Source organism: Scyliorhinus torazame, chromosome 8 (assembly GCF_047496885.1).
Source record: "Scyliorhinus torazame isolate Kashiwa2021f chromosome 8, sScyTor2.1, whole genome shotgun sequence".
In the NCBI taxonomy this organism is placed as follows: Eukaryota; Metazoa; Chordata; class Chondrichthyes; order Carcharhiniformes; family Scyliorhinidae; genus Scyliorhinus; species Scyliorhinus torazame.
The window spans coordinates 73158390-73173019 of NC_092714.1; the positions used below are offsets into that span (position 1 = coordinate 73158390).

Below are 14630 nucleotides of genomic sequence, written 5' to 3' on the forward strand. Positions count from 1 at the left end.
TCCGTTTCACAGGGAGCTGCCGAAACGTGCGACTCAGCTGGTCATCGCCGCACCCGGAAGTCCCATATTCTGCAGTATTAACATATTGCGATAACACCATGGAATCTGGTAAGGTGTAGAGGTGGGTGACGGGGAGGGGGGTATTAGTGGCCAGCAAATCCAAAAGTACAGGAATTGACAGGACGTGATCAATGTTTCCAATTTCAAGCTGTATTGGGTGGGTAGTTTGTGGCACCAGGGTGCAGCTGGGGATCTGGTATTGGCAGATGCACACTCACTCATTGGGAGGCTAGGAAACATCTGAAGGGGCAGGTTAGGACAGAGCATGGCTTGCTGATGAGAAATCTCATGGGGAACTGAGGGAGGGGTGTGCGATTGTGTGGAGGAGGGTTCAGACAGATTGCAGTGGGAGGAGGAAGTCAGAGAGAAGTCAGAGCAGAGGGAGGCCCAAAGTTAGGACACTTGATGCACTATCAATTACGACGAGACGAGAATAGAGTGTAATCGAGGCTTTATTACACAGAGATGTGTAGCCTCCCGCAGCTGCTGCCGAAATGGCTGCAGCTCGGAGAGCCCACACATTTATACTCCGCCTACTGGGCGGAGCCAGCAGGCAGGGATCTACCCCCGTACCTGTAGTACAGGGGCCTTACCGTAATACCCCTCGTATGCAGTATATACAATACAACAGTTGTGACTACCACATTCACCCCGTTAAAAAAGAGTCCAGCTGGTGGGGTGGAAAACTATTTACATTCAGGTGTTTTACATTTTAAGGAAAAGTTTATAAATTCAGATGATCGGGCGATTTCAGGGTCGGTTCGGTCGTCGGTGACTCTGGGAACGTGTCGACCTCATCTTCATCCCCGGTGGGACCAAGGGGAGGACGGAACGTCCTGGAGCGGGGGCTGCGGTGTGGTGCGCTGGGGGGAGGGAGGGTGGTGCCAGGTCCCTGAGGGAGACTGTCTTGGCGGCCGTCGGGGTACGCTACGTAGGCGTACTGCGGGTTCGCGTGAAGTAGCTGTATCCTCTCAACTAACGGGTCCACCTTGTGTAGCCGCACGTGCTTGGGGAGGAGGATGGGTCCTGGAGCTGCCAGCCACATTGGGAGCGAAACCCCGGAGGTGGACTTCCTGGGGAAGGCCAAGAGACGTTCATGGGGAGTTTCCTTAGTCGCAGTGCACAGGAGCGACCGAATGGAGTGAACTGCGTCGGGGAGGACCTCCTGCCAGCGGGAGGCCGGGAGATTTCTGGATCGTAGGGCCAGCTGGACGGCCTTCCAGACCGTCCCATTCTCCCACTCCATCAGCCCGTTTCCCTGGGAGTTGTAGCTGGTCATCCTGCTTGAGGCAATGCCCTTGTTGAGCAGGTACCGGCGCAGCTTATTGCTCATAAATGAGGATCCCCGGTCGCTGTGGACATAGGCAGGGAAACCGAACAGAGCGAAGATGGTGTTGAGGGCTTTGATGACGGTGGCAGACGTCATATCAGGGCATGGGATGGCGAAAGGGAATCTGGAATATTCGTCGACCACATTAAGAAAGTACGTGTTTCAGTCGGTAGAGGGGAGGGGCCTTTTGAAGTCCACGCTGAGGCGTTCAAAGGGGCGGGAGGCCTTCACCAGGTGCGCTCGGCATCATCTCTGCCTCAGAGGCATTTCACTGCATCATGGAACAGATGATGGAGGGTATCGAGGGGGTGCGCGAGTATGTTGACGATGTCATAATCTGGTCCACAGCTGCTCAAGAATACATCGACTGCCTCAAGCAGGTATTCCACAGAATCCATGAGCATGGCCTCCGACTCAACAGAGCTAAGTGCTCGTTCGGTCAATCAGAAATCAAATTCCTTGGTGACCACATCTCGCAGCAAGGCGTGCAGCCAGATGCTGACACGGTCTCGGCGATCAACGCCATGAAGACCCCAGAGGACAAGAAGGCGGTCCTACGCTTTCTAGGGATGGTCAACTTCCTCGGGAAGTTCATTTCCAACATGGCGGCACACACCACAGCCCTCCGCCATCTCGTCAAAAAGTCGACGGAACTCCAGTGGCTGCCCGATCATGAGAACGAATGGCGTGAGCTGAGGGCAAAACTCACCACAGCCCCGGTTCTGGCGTTCTTCGACCCTACCAAAGAGACCAAAATAGCCACTGACGTAAGCCAGGACGGAATTGGGGCGGTGCTCCTCCAACGGGATGACTCCTCTTCATGGGCCCCAGTTGCGTATGCCTCCAGAGCATGACAACCACTGAGCAACGGTACGCTCAGATCGAGAAGGAATGCCTGGGCCTCCTAACGGGAATCGACAAATTTCACAACTACGTGTATGGCCTCCCAAAATTCACGGTTGAGACGGACCACAGGCCACTAGTCCATATAACCCAGAATGATTTGAATGACATGACGCCTCGGTTACAACAAATCCTTCTCAAGCTACGCCGCTATGACTTTGAACTTGTCTACACGCCAGGCAAGGAACTCATTGTTGCAGATGCCCTTTCCAGGTCTATCACCACACCGTGTGAACAAACTGACTTTGTCTGCCAAATTGATGCGCAGGTGCAATTGTGTGCCTCCAACCTTCTGGCCACTGGTGAGAGGGTCATCCAAATTTGTGAGGAAATGGCCAAGGATCCTCTGCTACAGCGTGTGATGCAGCACCTCACGAATGGCTGGCAGAAGGGACAGTGTCCCCAGTTTTACAACGTCAAGGACGACCTGGCGGTGGTGGACGGCATCCTCATGAAGCTCGATAGGATTGTGATTCCGCAGAGCATGCGAGCTATGGTGCTCGGCCAACTCCATGGGGGTCACCTTGGGGGTCGAGAAATGTCGACGCAGAGCTCGAGAGGCAGTCTATTGGCCGGGCATCAGCCAGGACGTTGCCAACACGGTCCTCAACTGCCCCACATGTCAGAAATTTCAGCCAGCTCAATCCAAAGAAACACAGCAGCAACATGAGATAGTGACCTCCCCATGGCCCAAAGTCGGTGTCGACCTTTTCCACGCCAAGGGGCGTGACTATGTCCTCCTGGTCGACTACTTCTCCAATTACCCTGGAGTGGTGAAACTGTCCGACCTCACGCCAAAGGCGGTGATTAAAGCATGCAAAGAAACGTTTGCCAGGCATGGGATACCGCTCACGGTGATGAGTGACAATGGTCCCTGTTTTTACAGCCAGGAATGGTCTAATTTTGCCCGCCTATACAACTTCCGTCACGTAACCTCCAGCCCCCATTACCTGCAGTCAAACGGGAAGACCGAGAAAGGGGTCCATATCGTCAAGAGATTACTATGCAAGGCTGCAGACTCAGGCTCCGACTTCAACCTGGCGCTGCTGGCATACAGAGCATCCCCGCTGTCCACTGGGTTGTCTCCTGCGCAGATGCTCATGAATCGCACTCTGCGAACCACGGTTCCAGCCATCCATGTTCCAGACCTTGACCACCTCATGGTCATACAAAAGATGCAGCTCGGGCCCAACAGAAATCAGCATACGACACTCATGCCACGGATCTCCCCAAGCTGGTCCCAACTGATTGTGTTCGTGTGCAGTTGCCTGACGGCGGCTGGTCCGCCACAGCTGTGGTGGTCAAGCAAGTGGCCCCGAGATCGTTCCTCGTCCGCATGGCTGATGGCTCCTTCCTACGATGCAACAGACGGGTGCTGCGCAGAGTTCCACGCCCGCCACCTAACCATGATGTCCCGCCTCACACAATGCTTCCTCCGGACGTGCCCTACCACGAGGCCACCGATCTACCAGCAATCCTGCCGACCTCTGTGACCCCCGCATTGGCGGCGGTCCCGCCTATCCAAGAGCATAAGACCTGAAGACCATAAGACATAGGAGCGGAAGTAAGGCCATTCAGCCCATCGAGTCCACTCCACCATTCAAACATGGCTGATTTCAACTCCATTTACCCACTCTCTCGCAAGTTCTTAATTCCTCGAGAAATCAAGAATTTATCAACTTCTGTCTTAAAGACACTCAACGTTCCGGCCTCCACCGCCCTCTGTGGCAATGAATTCCACAGACCCACCACTCTCTGGCTGAAGAAATGTCTCCTTATCTCTGTTCTAAAGTGACTCCCTTTTATTCTAAGGCTGTGCCCCCGGGTCCTAGTCTCCCCTGCTAATGGAAACAACTTCCCTACGTCTACCCTATCTGAGCCATTCATTATCTTGTAAGTTTCTATTAGATCTCCCCTCAACCTCCTAAACTCCAATGAATATAATCCCAGGATCCTCAGACATTCATCGTATGTTAGGCCTACCATTCCTGGGATCATCCGTGTGAATCTCCGCTGGACCCGCTCCAGTGCCAGTATGTCCTTCCTGAGGTGTGGGGCCCAAAATTGCTCACAGTATTCTAAATGGGGCCTAACTAATGCGTTATAAAGCTTCAGAAGTACATCCCTGCTTTTATATTCCAAGCCTCTTGAGATAAATGACAACATTGCATTTGCTTTCGTAATTACGGACTCAACCTGCAGGTTTACCTTTAGAGAATCCTGGACTAGGACTCCCAAGTCCCTTTGCACTTAAGCATTATGAATTTTGTCACCGTTTAGCAAATAGTCCATGCCTCTATTCTTTTTTCCAAAGTGCAAGACCTCGCACTTGCCCACGTTGAATTTCATCAGCCATTTCTTGGACCACTCTCCTAAACTGTCTAAATCTTTCTGCAGCCTCCCCACCTCCTCCATACTACCTGCCCCTCCACCTATCTTTGTATCGTCGGCAAACTTAGCCAGAATGCCCCCAGTCCCGTCATCTAGATCGTTAATATATAAAGAGAACAGCTGCGGCCCCAACACTGAACCCTGCGGGACACCACTCGTCACCGGTTGCCATTCCGAAAAAGAACCTTTTATCCCAACTCTCTGCCTTCTGCCTGACAGCCAATTGTCAATCCATGTTAGTACATTGCCTCGAATACCATGGGCCCTTATTTTACTCAGCAGTCTCCCGTGAGGCACCTTATCAAAGGCCTTTTGGAAGTCAAGATAGATAACATCCATAGGCTTGCCTTGGTCTAACCTATTTGTTATCTCTTCAAAGGACTCTAACAGGTTTGTCAGGCACGACCTCCCCTTACTAAATCCATGCTGACTTGTCCTAATCCGACCCTGCACTTCCAAGAATTTAGAAATCTCATCCTTAACAATGGATTCTAGAATCTTACCAACAACCGAGGTTAGGCTAATTGGCCTATAATTTTCCATCTTTTTCCTTGTTCCCTTCTTGAACAGGGGGGTTACAACAGCGATTTTCCAATCCTCTGGGACTTTCCCTGACTCCAGTGACTTTTGAAAGATCATAACTAACGCCTCCACTATTTCTTCAGCTATCTCCTTTAGAACTCTAGGATGTAGTCCATCTGGGCCCGGAGATTTATCAATTTTTAGACCTCTTAGTTTCTCTAGCACTTTCTCCTTTGTGATGGCTACCATATTCAACTCTGCCCCCTGACTCTCCTGAATTGTTGGGATATTACTCATGTCTTCTACTGTGAAGACTGACGCAAAGTACTTACTTAGTTCCTGAGCTATTTCCTTGTCTCCCATCACTAGATTACCAGCGTCATTTTGAAGCGGCCCAATGTCTACTTTTGCCTCCCGTTTGTTTTTAATGTATTTAAAGAAACTTTTACTATCATTCCTAATGTTACTGGCTAGCCTACCTTCATAATTGATCCTCTCTTTCCTTATTTCCTTATATCGGCGGCCCTGATCAACCCTTGAGGCGGTCAACCAGAATTTGTCGCCCACCGCAGAGACTAAACTTACAGACTGGATTTTTGCACAACTGTGTTACCTTATCGTTTTGACCTCTGTAAATATCGTTGTTACCGTTTCATCTACCCTATATCTGCACTAGCGACACCTTCCTGTGTACATAAGGTAATTTTAGCACATTCTGTATATAGTCATGCACATATATACATCCACACGCACATGCACCTTAATATTTATTATCTCAACACACACAATACAGGACAAAAAAAAGAGGGGGGAGATGTCATAATATACATCTATGTATACAATGGAGTGCAGACAGGCAGTGATTGACACACAGGATGACCAGTAAGCACACAGAACAGAGCAGCCAATCACCAGACAGGACACAACCACTATAAAGCCAGAGGGCACCAGTTTTCCTGCTCTCTCGGAACCCAGCCTCTGAGACAGTCAGAGTTAGTTCGCTGGCCAGTGCAAACACCATGTGGTAGCTCGTAAGTCTGGTTAGGCTAGTATCAGGTCTCCAGTCAAGTCAGCATAGTGTCAACCCACAGTTAAACATGTATAATAGTTTAGATGTTAAATAAAATTGTGTTGCATCTTATCAAGTGTTGGAGGTCTGTCTCTCGCTACACTGCATCAAGTGCAGTCCACATCGACCCAGCCTACTCAACACATCACCTGCAATGACATACTAGGTCATTCAAGGTTGGACAAGAGGAAAGATAATTTGTTTAGTATTTCAGGTTGCGGTGAAGATCACATCTGAATCATTCACACCATCTTTGATCTTTTCAGAAGCTGCCCGAATCTGTCCATTTCCGGCATGTGTCTCCCCCCTCCTTCTTACTACTACTGGCGTGGTAGCAAGGCCCCTTTAAGGGGCGAGCCCTCGCGGCCCACTCAGGGTCTATCGTACAAGAGCGCACAAACCCTGACTAATGGGGGAAAAGCACGGGGCCCTGGGTGCAGGGGCCTGGTAGTGCGGACCCAGGCATGAAGACCTGTTTTGAGACTCTGTGCCTGTGTATAGTTTACCGTTACTTGTTATCAATAAACCCTTGTTTGGTTATATAAGAAGCCTCCACAGTATTGTCTCATGCCACCACAACTGGGGAATGGGATTATTTTTCCAATTTTGTACCTAATGGCAGTATCAAGCACTCAAGTATAGCCAGGGATCCTAGTGCTGTAGATATTGCAACAGCTTTGAAAGCACCATCAATATTTTCTAATTTCCTTGCCAAAACCGTTGTATTATGATGAACACAATCTAAAAAACTGATATTACCTTTCCAGGCGCATTGATTTGGAAATTGTTTATACTCATGCATTTCATTCTATGATCTGTTAACTTTGCTTCTAATAAATCAACTTATTGAGAAGCTGAGATTAGTGGGTGAAAATCAGTGGTCTGCGTGTCACCACGTGAGAAATGCATTGACTACACCCTGGTGTTTATTAACTGAAGCTCCTAATATGGTGATAAGAGCTGCAGTGTTAAATTTCCCATTTAAGATTACAGTTCTATATTTGTTGGTTCGATGAATGTATTCAGGAATTGGTAAGTGACCTGGTTATTGTATCTGTCGACAACTGCTGCGCACATGACACTTTAAAGGTTTGAAGGAAGACAATGGTATAATTTTCAATTCCTATTTGAAATGGGAAAATGTTTACGATGCCATATATACTTGTGCTTTATACAAGGGGGAATTTTAAACCCCCAGAGGGTTCAAGGGTAGGGGGTAGTAGGTAAAGAATTCCCAAACTACCTCCAGTGCACCTACCTCTGCATTTAATTGAGGTTTGAGTGCGTTTGAATGAATTGTTCATTTATGGAAGGTCGATCATTATCATGTCCTAACAAGGTACTTTTATTTATTATTTATCTATGGGATGTGGGTATCCCTGTAAAGACCACGATTTATTATCCATCTTTAATCACCCTCAGGAAGGAGATGGCAGGTGTTTCAGAAGGTGTTTCTGAAATACAACTGATTGGCGGCGGATGGGGCAATTCCAGAGGGCAGTTCTGGAGTCAATCAGATTCCAACAGGGTTTTGAATTTAATGTCTCTTGCATGGGCTTCCCAGGGTTCAGGAAACTCGCCAATGAAAATGTGACACGATTGAGAGGCACTTCATTGGAGTGTTTAAAGTTCAAACTATCTGATCACGATAAAATCTCAGTGGTTACAGCTTCTTAGCTCACTGAGGCAAATATTTAGCAGAGAATTATTTTATTATAGATGCGTTTCAGAAGTTTGGAGGATTTCAAATGGACAAGATCAGGATGGAGCACCAAGGATAAAACAGCGTTTCTCAAACTGGGGTCAATGTGCCCCTTAAGAGACTTTCCATGGGGATCTGCAAAATGCTAATGTGTCATGGTTAAGGGTAAGCAAATGAGTGACGGTTGGAACTGTGCCCTCTTCCCCTACCCCCACAATGTGTTCCTATTCTCTCCAGGCTCCTGTTCTCTTGATGCTCCTCTAAACCTACAGACTCTGCAGTGAGAAGCTGAAACACCCATCTCTCTGATATCTGTAAGTAAGTACCAGCATTCTTAAATAACATTTTACAAGCAGCAATTTCATATTAAACGTATTATGTTGTCATATAATTTCAATAGGGGTGGAGGGTCCATGATAATGAATGCATTTGAAAAGAGACCCTTCAACAAAAATATTTGAAAACAATCACCAGCAATGCCAGCAATGACATGCTGTGTGGGATCTGCAGATGCAAAGAGAGTGGTTGACAAAAATGAAGAACGGCGAAGAGGAGAATAGAAATAGGAACTGGCTTCTGAAAGGTCACAAGATTTCTATGGCCTTGGTTATAGAATCAAGTGCAGGCTGCAATGTACCAAAAATACACTGTGTAGTTGTCCAGTTCAAAACTCCCATTTCCCATCCCAGTCACTCTTGCGACTTTGCTAAATGAAAATTAGTACTAGACTATGTTTAATCACATTGTATGGACTCTGGCCTAAATTCGCCAAAATTGTTTTTGTTTATGACGCACATTGGAGGAAAATGTTTTCATCCTAGTTTGACCATGATCCAAATCAGACCAGCGGACTGAAGAACACTGGATTGATCCATGGCATCACCAGGTTCGCCCATTCACAAATGTTCTAGGAACAATTTGGATTGTTGAAAGTAGCAACAGCAAAGCACTTACCTTCATGGCTTGATGCAGTGACCTGTGAATCAGTTATACTTCCAGATGCCATACCCAATGGATAATCACAATCTATACAAAAAGCAAAGAAAATATTACATTAGATATAACCTTGAATCATTCTTCTTTCTGAAGCGTTTTGTTTAGTCTATGTTGTTGACGTTGATCATCCACTACTCTAATAATCAAGGACAGTGTAAAATGTAACATAAGAAAGTAAGAAATAGGAACAGGAGTAGGCCACTCAGCTTCTTGCCCATTCTGCCATTCAGTCAGATCATGGTTGGACTTTTGCCTTAACTCCAGCTTTGCATGCTAGCCTCATATCCCCCGGTGCCCTTAGGATTCAAAAATATATCAATTGCAGTCTTGAATATATCCAATGATGGAATTTCCACAACTCTCTGGGATAGAGAATTTCAAACAATCCACTGAGTGAAGAAATTTCTCCTCACTTAGTCCTAAATGGCCAATCCTTTATTCTGAGACTGTGACCTCTAGTTCTAGACTCTGCATCGTGTGGTTCACTGGAATGCAAAGTGTCTATCCATAGAATCTTAGAATTTGCAGTGCAGAAGGAGGCCATTCGGCCTATCGAGTCTGCACCGGCCCTTGGAAAGAGCACCCTACCTAAGCCCATGTCGCTACCCGAAGTAACCCCACCTAACCTTTTGGACACTAAGGGGCAATTTAGTACTGGCCAATCCATCTACCCTGCGCATCTTTGGACTGTGGGAGGAGACTGGAACACCTGGAGGAAATCCACGCAGACAGTGGGAGAAAGTGCAAACTCCACACAGTCAGTTGTCCGAAACCGGAATTGAATCCGGGTCCCTGGAGCTTTGAGGCAGCAGTGCTAACCACTCTGCCACCCCCCCCATGGAAGTATCTTCCCAGCATCTACCCCATCAAGCCCCTTAAGAATTTTATGCTTCTGTGAGATTAGCTCTCATTCTTATAACACTAGGGAATGAAGACTGGGCCTTCTTAACCTCTCCTCAAAGGACAAACCCTTCATCCCAGGAACAGCCTAGTGAACCTTTGCTGCACTCCCTCCAAGGGAGGCACATTCTTTTTTCGGTCAAGATACCAGAACTGGATGTGTGGTTCACCAAAGCCCTGTACAATACCCTGCAATAAAGATCAACATACCATTTGTCTCCTAGTTGTATGCTGCGCATGCATGTTAACTTTCTGTATTTCTCCACACAGACACTCAAATTGCTCTGAACGTCAACATTTCGCAGCTTCTCACTGTTCAAAATATATACTAATTCTTTATTCTTTCTACTAAAGGTAATACACCTCACATTCCTCCACATTATACTCCATCTGCCACCTTCTTTTGCAATTCACTTAATCTGCATTTTTTTCTTTGCAGACTCTTTGTGCTCTTCTCAGAACATAGTTCCCATCCAGCTTTGTAAAATTAGCAAACTTTGAAGCGTGACAGTTGGTCCCTTAATCTGAGTTGTTAATATAGGTTATAAATAGCAGCAGCTCCAACTTTGATTCTTCTGGCACCCACAATTAACAGCCTGCCAAACTGAAAGTGACCTATTTATTCTAACTGTCTGTTTTCCGTCCTTTAACCAATATTAATATATTACATCCAACCCCTTGAACACACCTTGCCTGTCTTTTGGAAATCCAAGTATGCTACATCCACTGGTTCTCCTTTATCTCCCCTGCTAGTTACATCATTAAAAGGCTAATAGATACGGGCGGCATGTGGCGCAGTGGTTAGTACTGGGACTATGGCGCTGAGAACCCTGGTTTGAATCCTGGCCCCGGGTCACTGTCTGTGTGGAGTTTGCACATTCTCCCCATGTCTGTGTGGGTTTCATCCCACAACCCAAAGATGTGCAGATTATGTGGATTGGCCATGCTAAATTTGCCCCTTAATTGGAAAAAAATGATTGGGTACTCAAAAATTTATTTTAAAAAAGGCTAATAAATTTCCCCCAAACAATTTCCCTTTCATAAAACCATGTTGACTCTGCCAAATTATATTATGATTTTCTAAGTACCTTGTTGCCACTTCCTTGTTAATAGATTCTGGCAACTTCCCAACAACTGGTATCAGACTAACTGACCTGTACTTCCCTACCTTCTCTCTCCCTCCTCTCTCAAATAATGGTGTTACATTATCTACTGGGACTATTCTGAAATCCAGGAAATTTTGCAAAATCAGGACAGTGCATTCGCTATCTCTGCAGCTATCCCTTTTAGAACACTGGAGAGCCAATGTTTTTGTCAGATTCTAGTTTTATAATTTCTCAAGTTTTTTTCCTTACTTCAAGCTCCGCACTCTCATTGAATCCCTACCAGTTCTGGTTATGTTTTGTGTTTTCCACTGTGAGGGCAGACACAAAATATTTGATCAATGTCTCGACCATTTCCACTTTTTCATTAGAATTTCTCCTGTTTTAGCATCGAGGTGATCTATATTTACATGTACTGCTCTCATCTTTTTTTTACCCATATGTAGAAGTTCTTATCATCTCTTTCTATATTTCTGATTACTTTATTCTCATTCAATTTTCTCCCTCTTTATCAATTTGTTGGTCCCTCTTCGTTAGTGTCTAAAACTCTCCCGGGTTTCTACTCCTCTTGGTATTATTGTAAGTCTTCAGTTAGTTAAGGATGGACCACTTTTTCCATTTCTACATGTGACGAGAGCGACAGAAATATAAATTCAGCTGTTTCCTTGTTTACTAATGGCAGTGACAAACTCATGAAAGGAGAGAAGGGTTAACTGGGTAGCTGTAGACTAGTTAGTCTAAAATCTCAGTTCTTAAGAGCCAAAATTTGAAATTAAATTAGTGATCATTTAGTGATCATTTAGTGTTAATGTATAACAGCCAGCATGCATTTGTTAAAGAAAAAACACATTTGACGAATTTGATAGGGTCCTTTTTAAAAGGTAGAAGAGAAATGATTGCTTGGCTGGATAAAAGGCATGAATGACTGTAGTGTATTCTGATTTTCAGAAGCTGCTAAATAAAGTGTCTGTTAGGAGGTTGCTGAGTAAAATTCAGGCGTATATTGCAAGAGGAAGTATTGCAGCATGTGTAGAAGTTAATTGATGGAGTGAAAACAAGGAGATGGGGAAAATGACAAGAATAATGGGCGGGATTCTCTCATCCCACGCCGGTTCGGAGAATCCCCGTTCCCAACGGTTTTTGGCGCGACGCTGATCCAACACCGTTTCGCGATTCTCCCAACAAGCCAAAACGACATGGTCGTGATCAGCGCCGAACGGACCGGAGAATCGCCCGAGGGGGTCCGTTTCGCGATTCTCTGGGGCCCCGGCGATTCTGCGGCCCGGATGGGCTGAAGTCCCAACGGTATGACCCCAGGTTACACCGGCGCCGTGCTAACCTGCTTTTAAAAATCGTGAGCCAGTCGTGCTGACACACGATCCGGAAGCAGGAAGTGAGGGGATCAGCGTGGGGGTACCTCCAGATGGTGGAACGGGCACGGGCATGGCTGAGGACTGAGGGGGTGATGGGGGAGGGCCTCCAGTATCGGGGGGAGGACAGCCCTGCCGGCCGGTAATTGCCCGCCATGGCAGGGCGGTGCTTAAGCCACAGCCGCCATTACGGCGGCCAGGCTGATGGGCATCGACCCTCGGCGCTGGCTGAGCGCGAGCCCACGGTCGTGCGGATGGTTGCCGGACCCCCCCCCCCCCCCAATGGGGGCGGGCCACCCCGCCGGCGGCACCCACCATCAGGTAGGTCCAGGGCCGCACTCATGGCATCCCCCAGTGAGAGCACTGCCATCCATCGGTGGCGCCATCATGAGGGACAGGCAACAGGAGTTGGGGCATAGTGGGTGCAGCCAGGGGTGGGTGTGCATGTCTGTGTGTGGCACAAGCGTGGCACAAGTGGCCAACTAGGACGGCCATGAAGCCCTTGGCATATGCTTGTGGAGGGGGGCCATGCGCCATGGTTAAACCTGTTGTCTACCCACCACCCCCTGCAGATCATTATGTTTGGGCACCAGCCAGCAATGTTGGCCGCCGTGGTGGGGGCCGCTGCCCTGCATGCAGCCCTGTGGCAACGTCGGTGCAGGCGGCTCAGAGAGGCGGCAGCAGCGGTGGCTGCAGCAGAGGGACGGGTTGCGGAGGGCCAGGTGGCACCCGCTCAGGCTGCAGGCCTACCCGCCCGACAGGCACAGGAGGAGGAGGACAACGACGGGGCGAGGCACAGGATGAAGATACTAATGTGGATGGGGGGGGGGGGGGGAGGAGGAGGAGGAGGAAGAGGAGAAGAAGGAGGAGGAGGTGGAGGAAGAGAAGGAAGAGGAGGTGCCATGGCGCCGGAGGCGCCCGATGAGACCTCGTGTCTACCGACGCCGCATGCCCTTCGAGGACCTGCCGGATAGGGCATGCAGGAGGAGACTCCGGATGAGCAGGGAGATCGTCACCCATATCTGCCACCTGATGGCACACCTGGCACCACCGTGTGGAACTGGGGGAGGACATGCTATCCCGGTGACCGTCAAGGTTACGGTGGCCCTGAACTTCTACGCTACGGGGCCGTTCTAATCGCCGAGTGGGGACCTGTCCGGCATCTCCCAGGCATCGGTGCACCGGTGCATCCATGCAGTGACTGACGCCCTGTACGACATCGCAGCGCGCTACATCCAGTTCCCTGTGGCCTGGGCCCACCAGAATGCCCGGGCAGCGGGATTCGCAGCTGTGGCCAGGATACCCATGGTCCAGGAGGCGATCGCTGGGGTGCACATCGCCATGCGGCCACCAGCGGAGAACAGGGACGTGTTCATGAACAGGAAGGGAACAACTGCATGAACATTCAGGTGGTCTGCGACCACTAGATGAAGATCCTGCACCTCTGCGCCCGGTACCCGGGCAGTGCACATGATGCGTTTATCTTGGCACAATCGTTCATCCCTGCCATGTTTGAGGGACCCCCCCCCCCGCCCCCCCCCCCGGCTGAGGGGCTGGTTGCTGGGCGACGAGGGTTACCCATTGCGGTCATGGCTGATGACGCCGATACGGAGGCCACAGACCAACGCGGAGACCCGCTACAATGAGGCCCATGCAGCAACCAGGGGTGTGGTCGAGAGGTGCTTTGGGCTGCTGAAGATGCGCTTCAGGTGCCTGGACCGCTCTGGAGGGGCCCTCCAGTACCCGGCGGAGCGGTTCTGCTGCATCGTTGTGGTCTGCCGCGTCCTGCACAATATAGCCCAGCAGAGGGGCGATGTGCTGGAGGCAGAGGAGGAGGAGGAGGCCGAGGAGGAGCCCGGGGAAGGGCACGGCTCTCCAGGTGAGAAGGATGGGGAGCAGGGGGGGAATTGACAGGACATGGGGGCTGGATATGGACGGGAGGCTGTACGACTCCCCCGGCTCGGCCAGCGAGCACGGGAGGTGTTGATCACCGCACGTTTCAGCAACTAGGTGGTAGGGGCTCGCTGAGCACGGGCACTGACCCCACTGTACAGCACCACCTCACCACCCCGCACCCCCACCTCTCACAACACCCATGAGGTGCACCTCCCACACCACCCACCACCCTTAGCTCCCACAGGACCTCATGCACCACACCCCTCCATTATACATCCACCTGCGGCACAACGGGCCGGGCTCACATGGTTGCTTGTGGAAGCGGGTGTGCTCGATGCCATGGAGGATGATGACACACCCGCTCTGCGATGAGCTGTGAGCTCCAAAC

General features: G+C 49.2%; 1 protein-coding gene across 1 annotated transcript in view; it reads right to left on the bottom strand.

Moving 5' to 3' along the window:
• The window catches only part of f5 (coagulation factor V), a 229780-nt gene that overhangs the window by 57682 nt on the left and 157468 nt on the right, over positions 1-14630 (bottom strand). The window contains exon 19 of the mRNA XM_072513824.1: positions 8932-9003. Coding sequence (XP_072369925.1) covers positions 8932-9003 — 72 coding nt within the window. The remainder of the gene's footprint in view (positions 1-8931; positions 9004-14630) is intronic.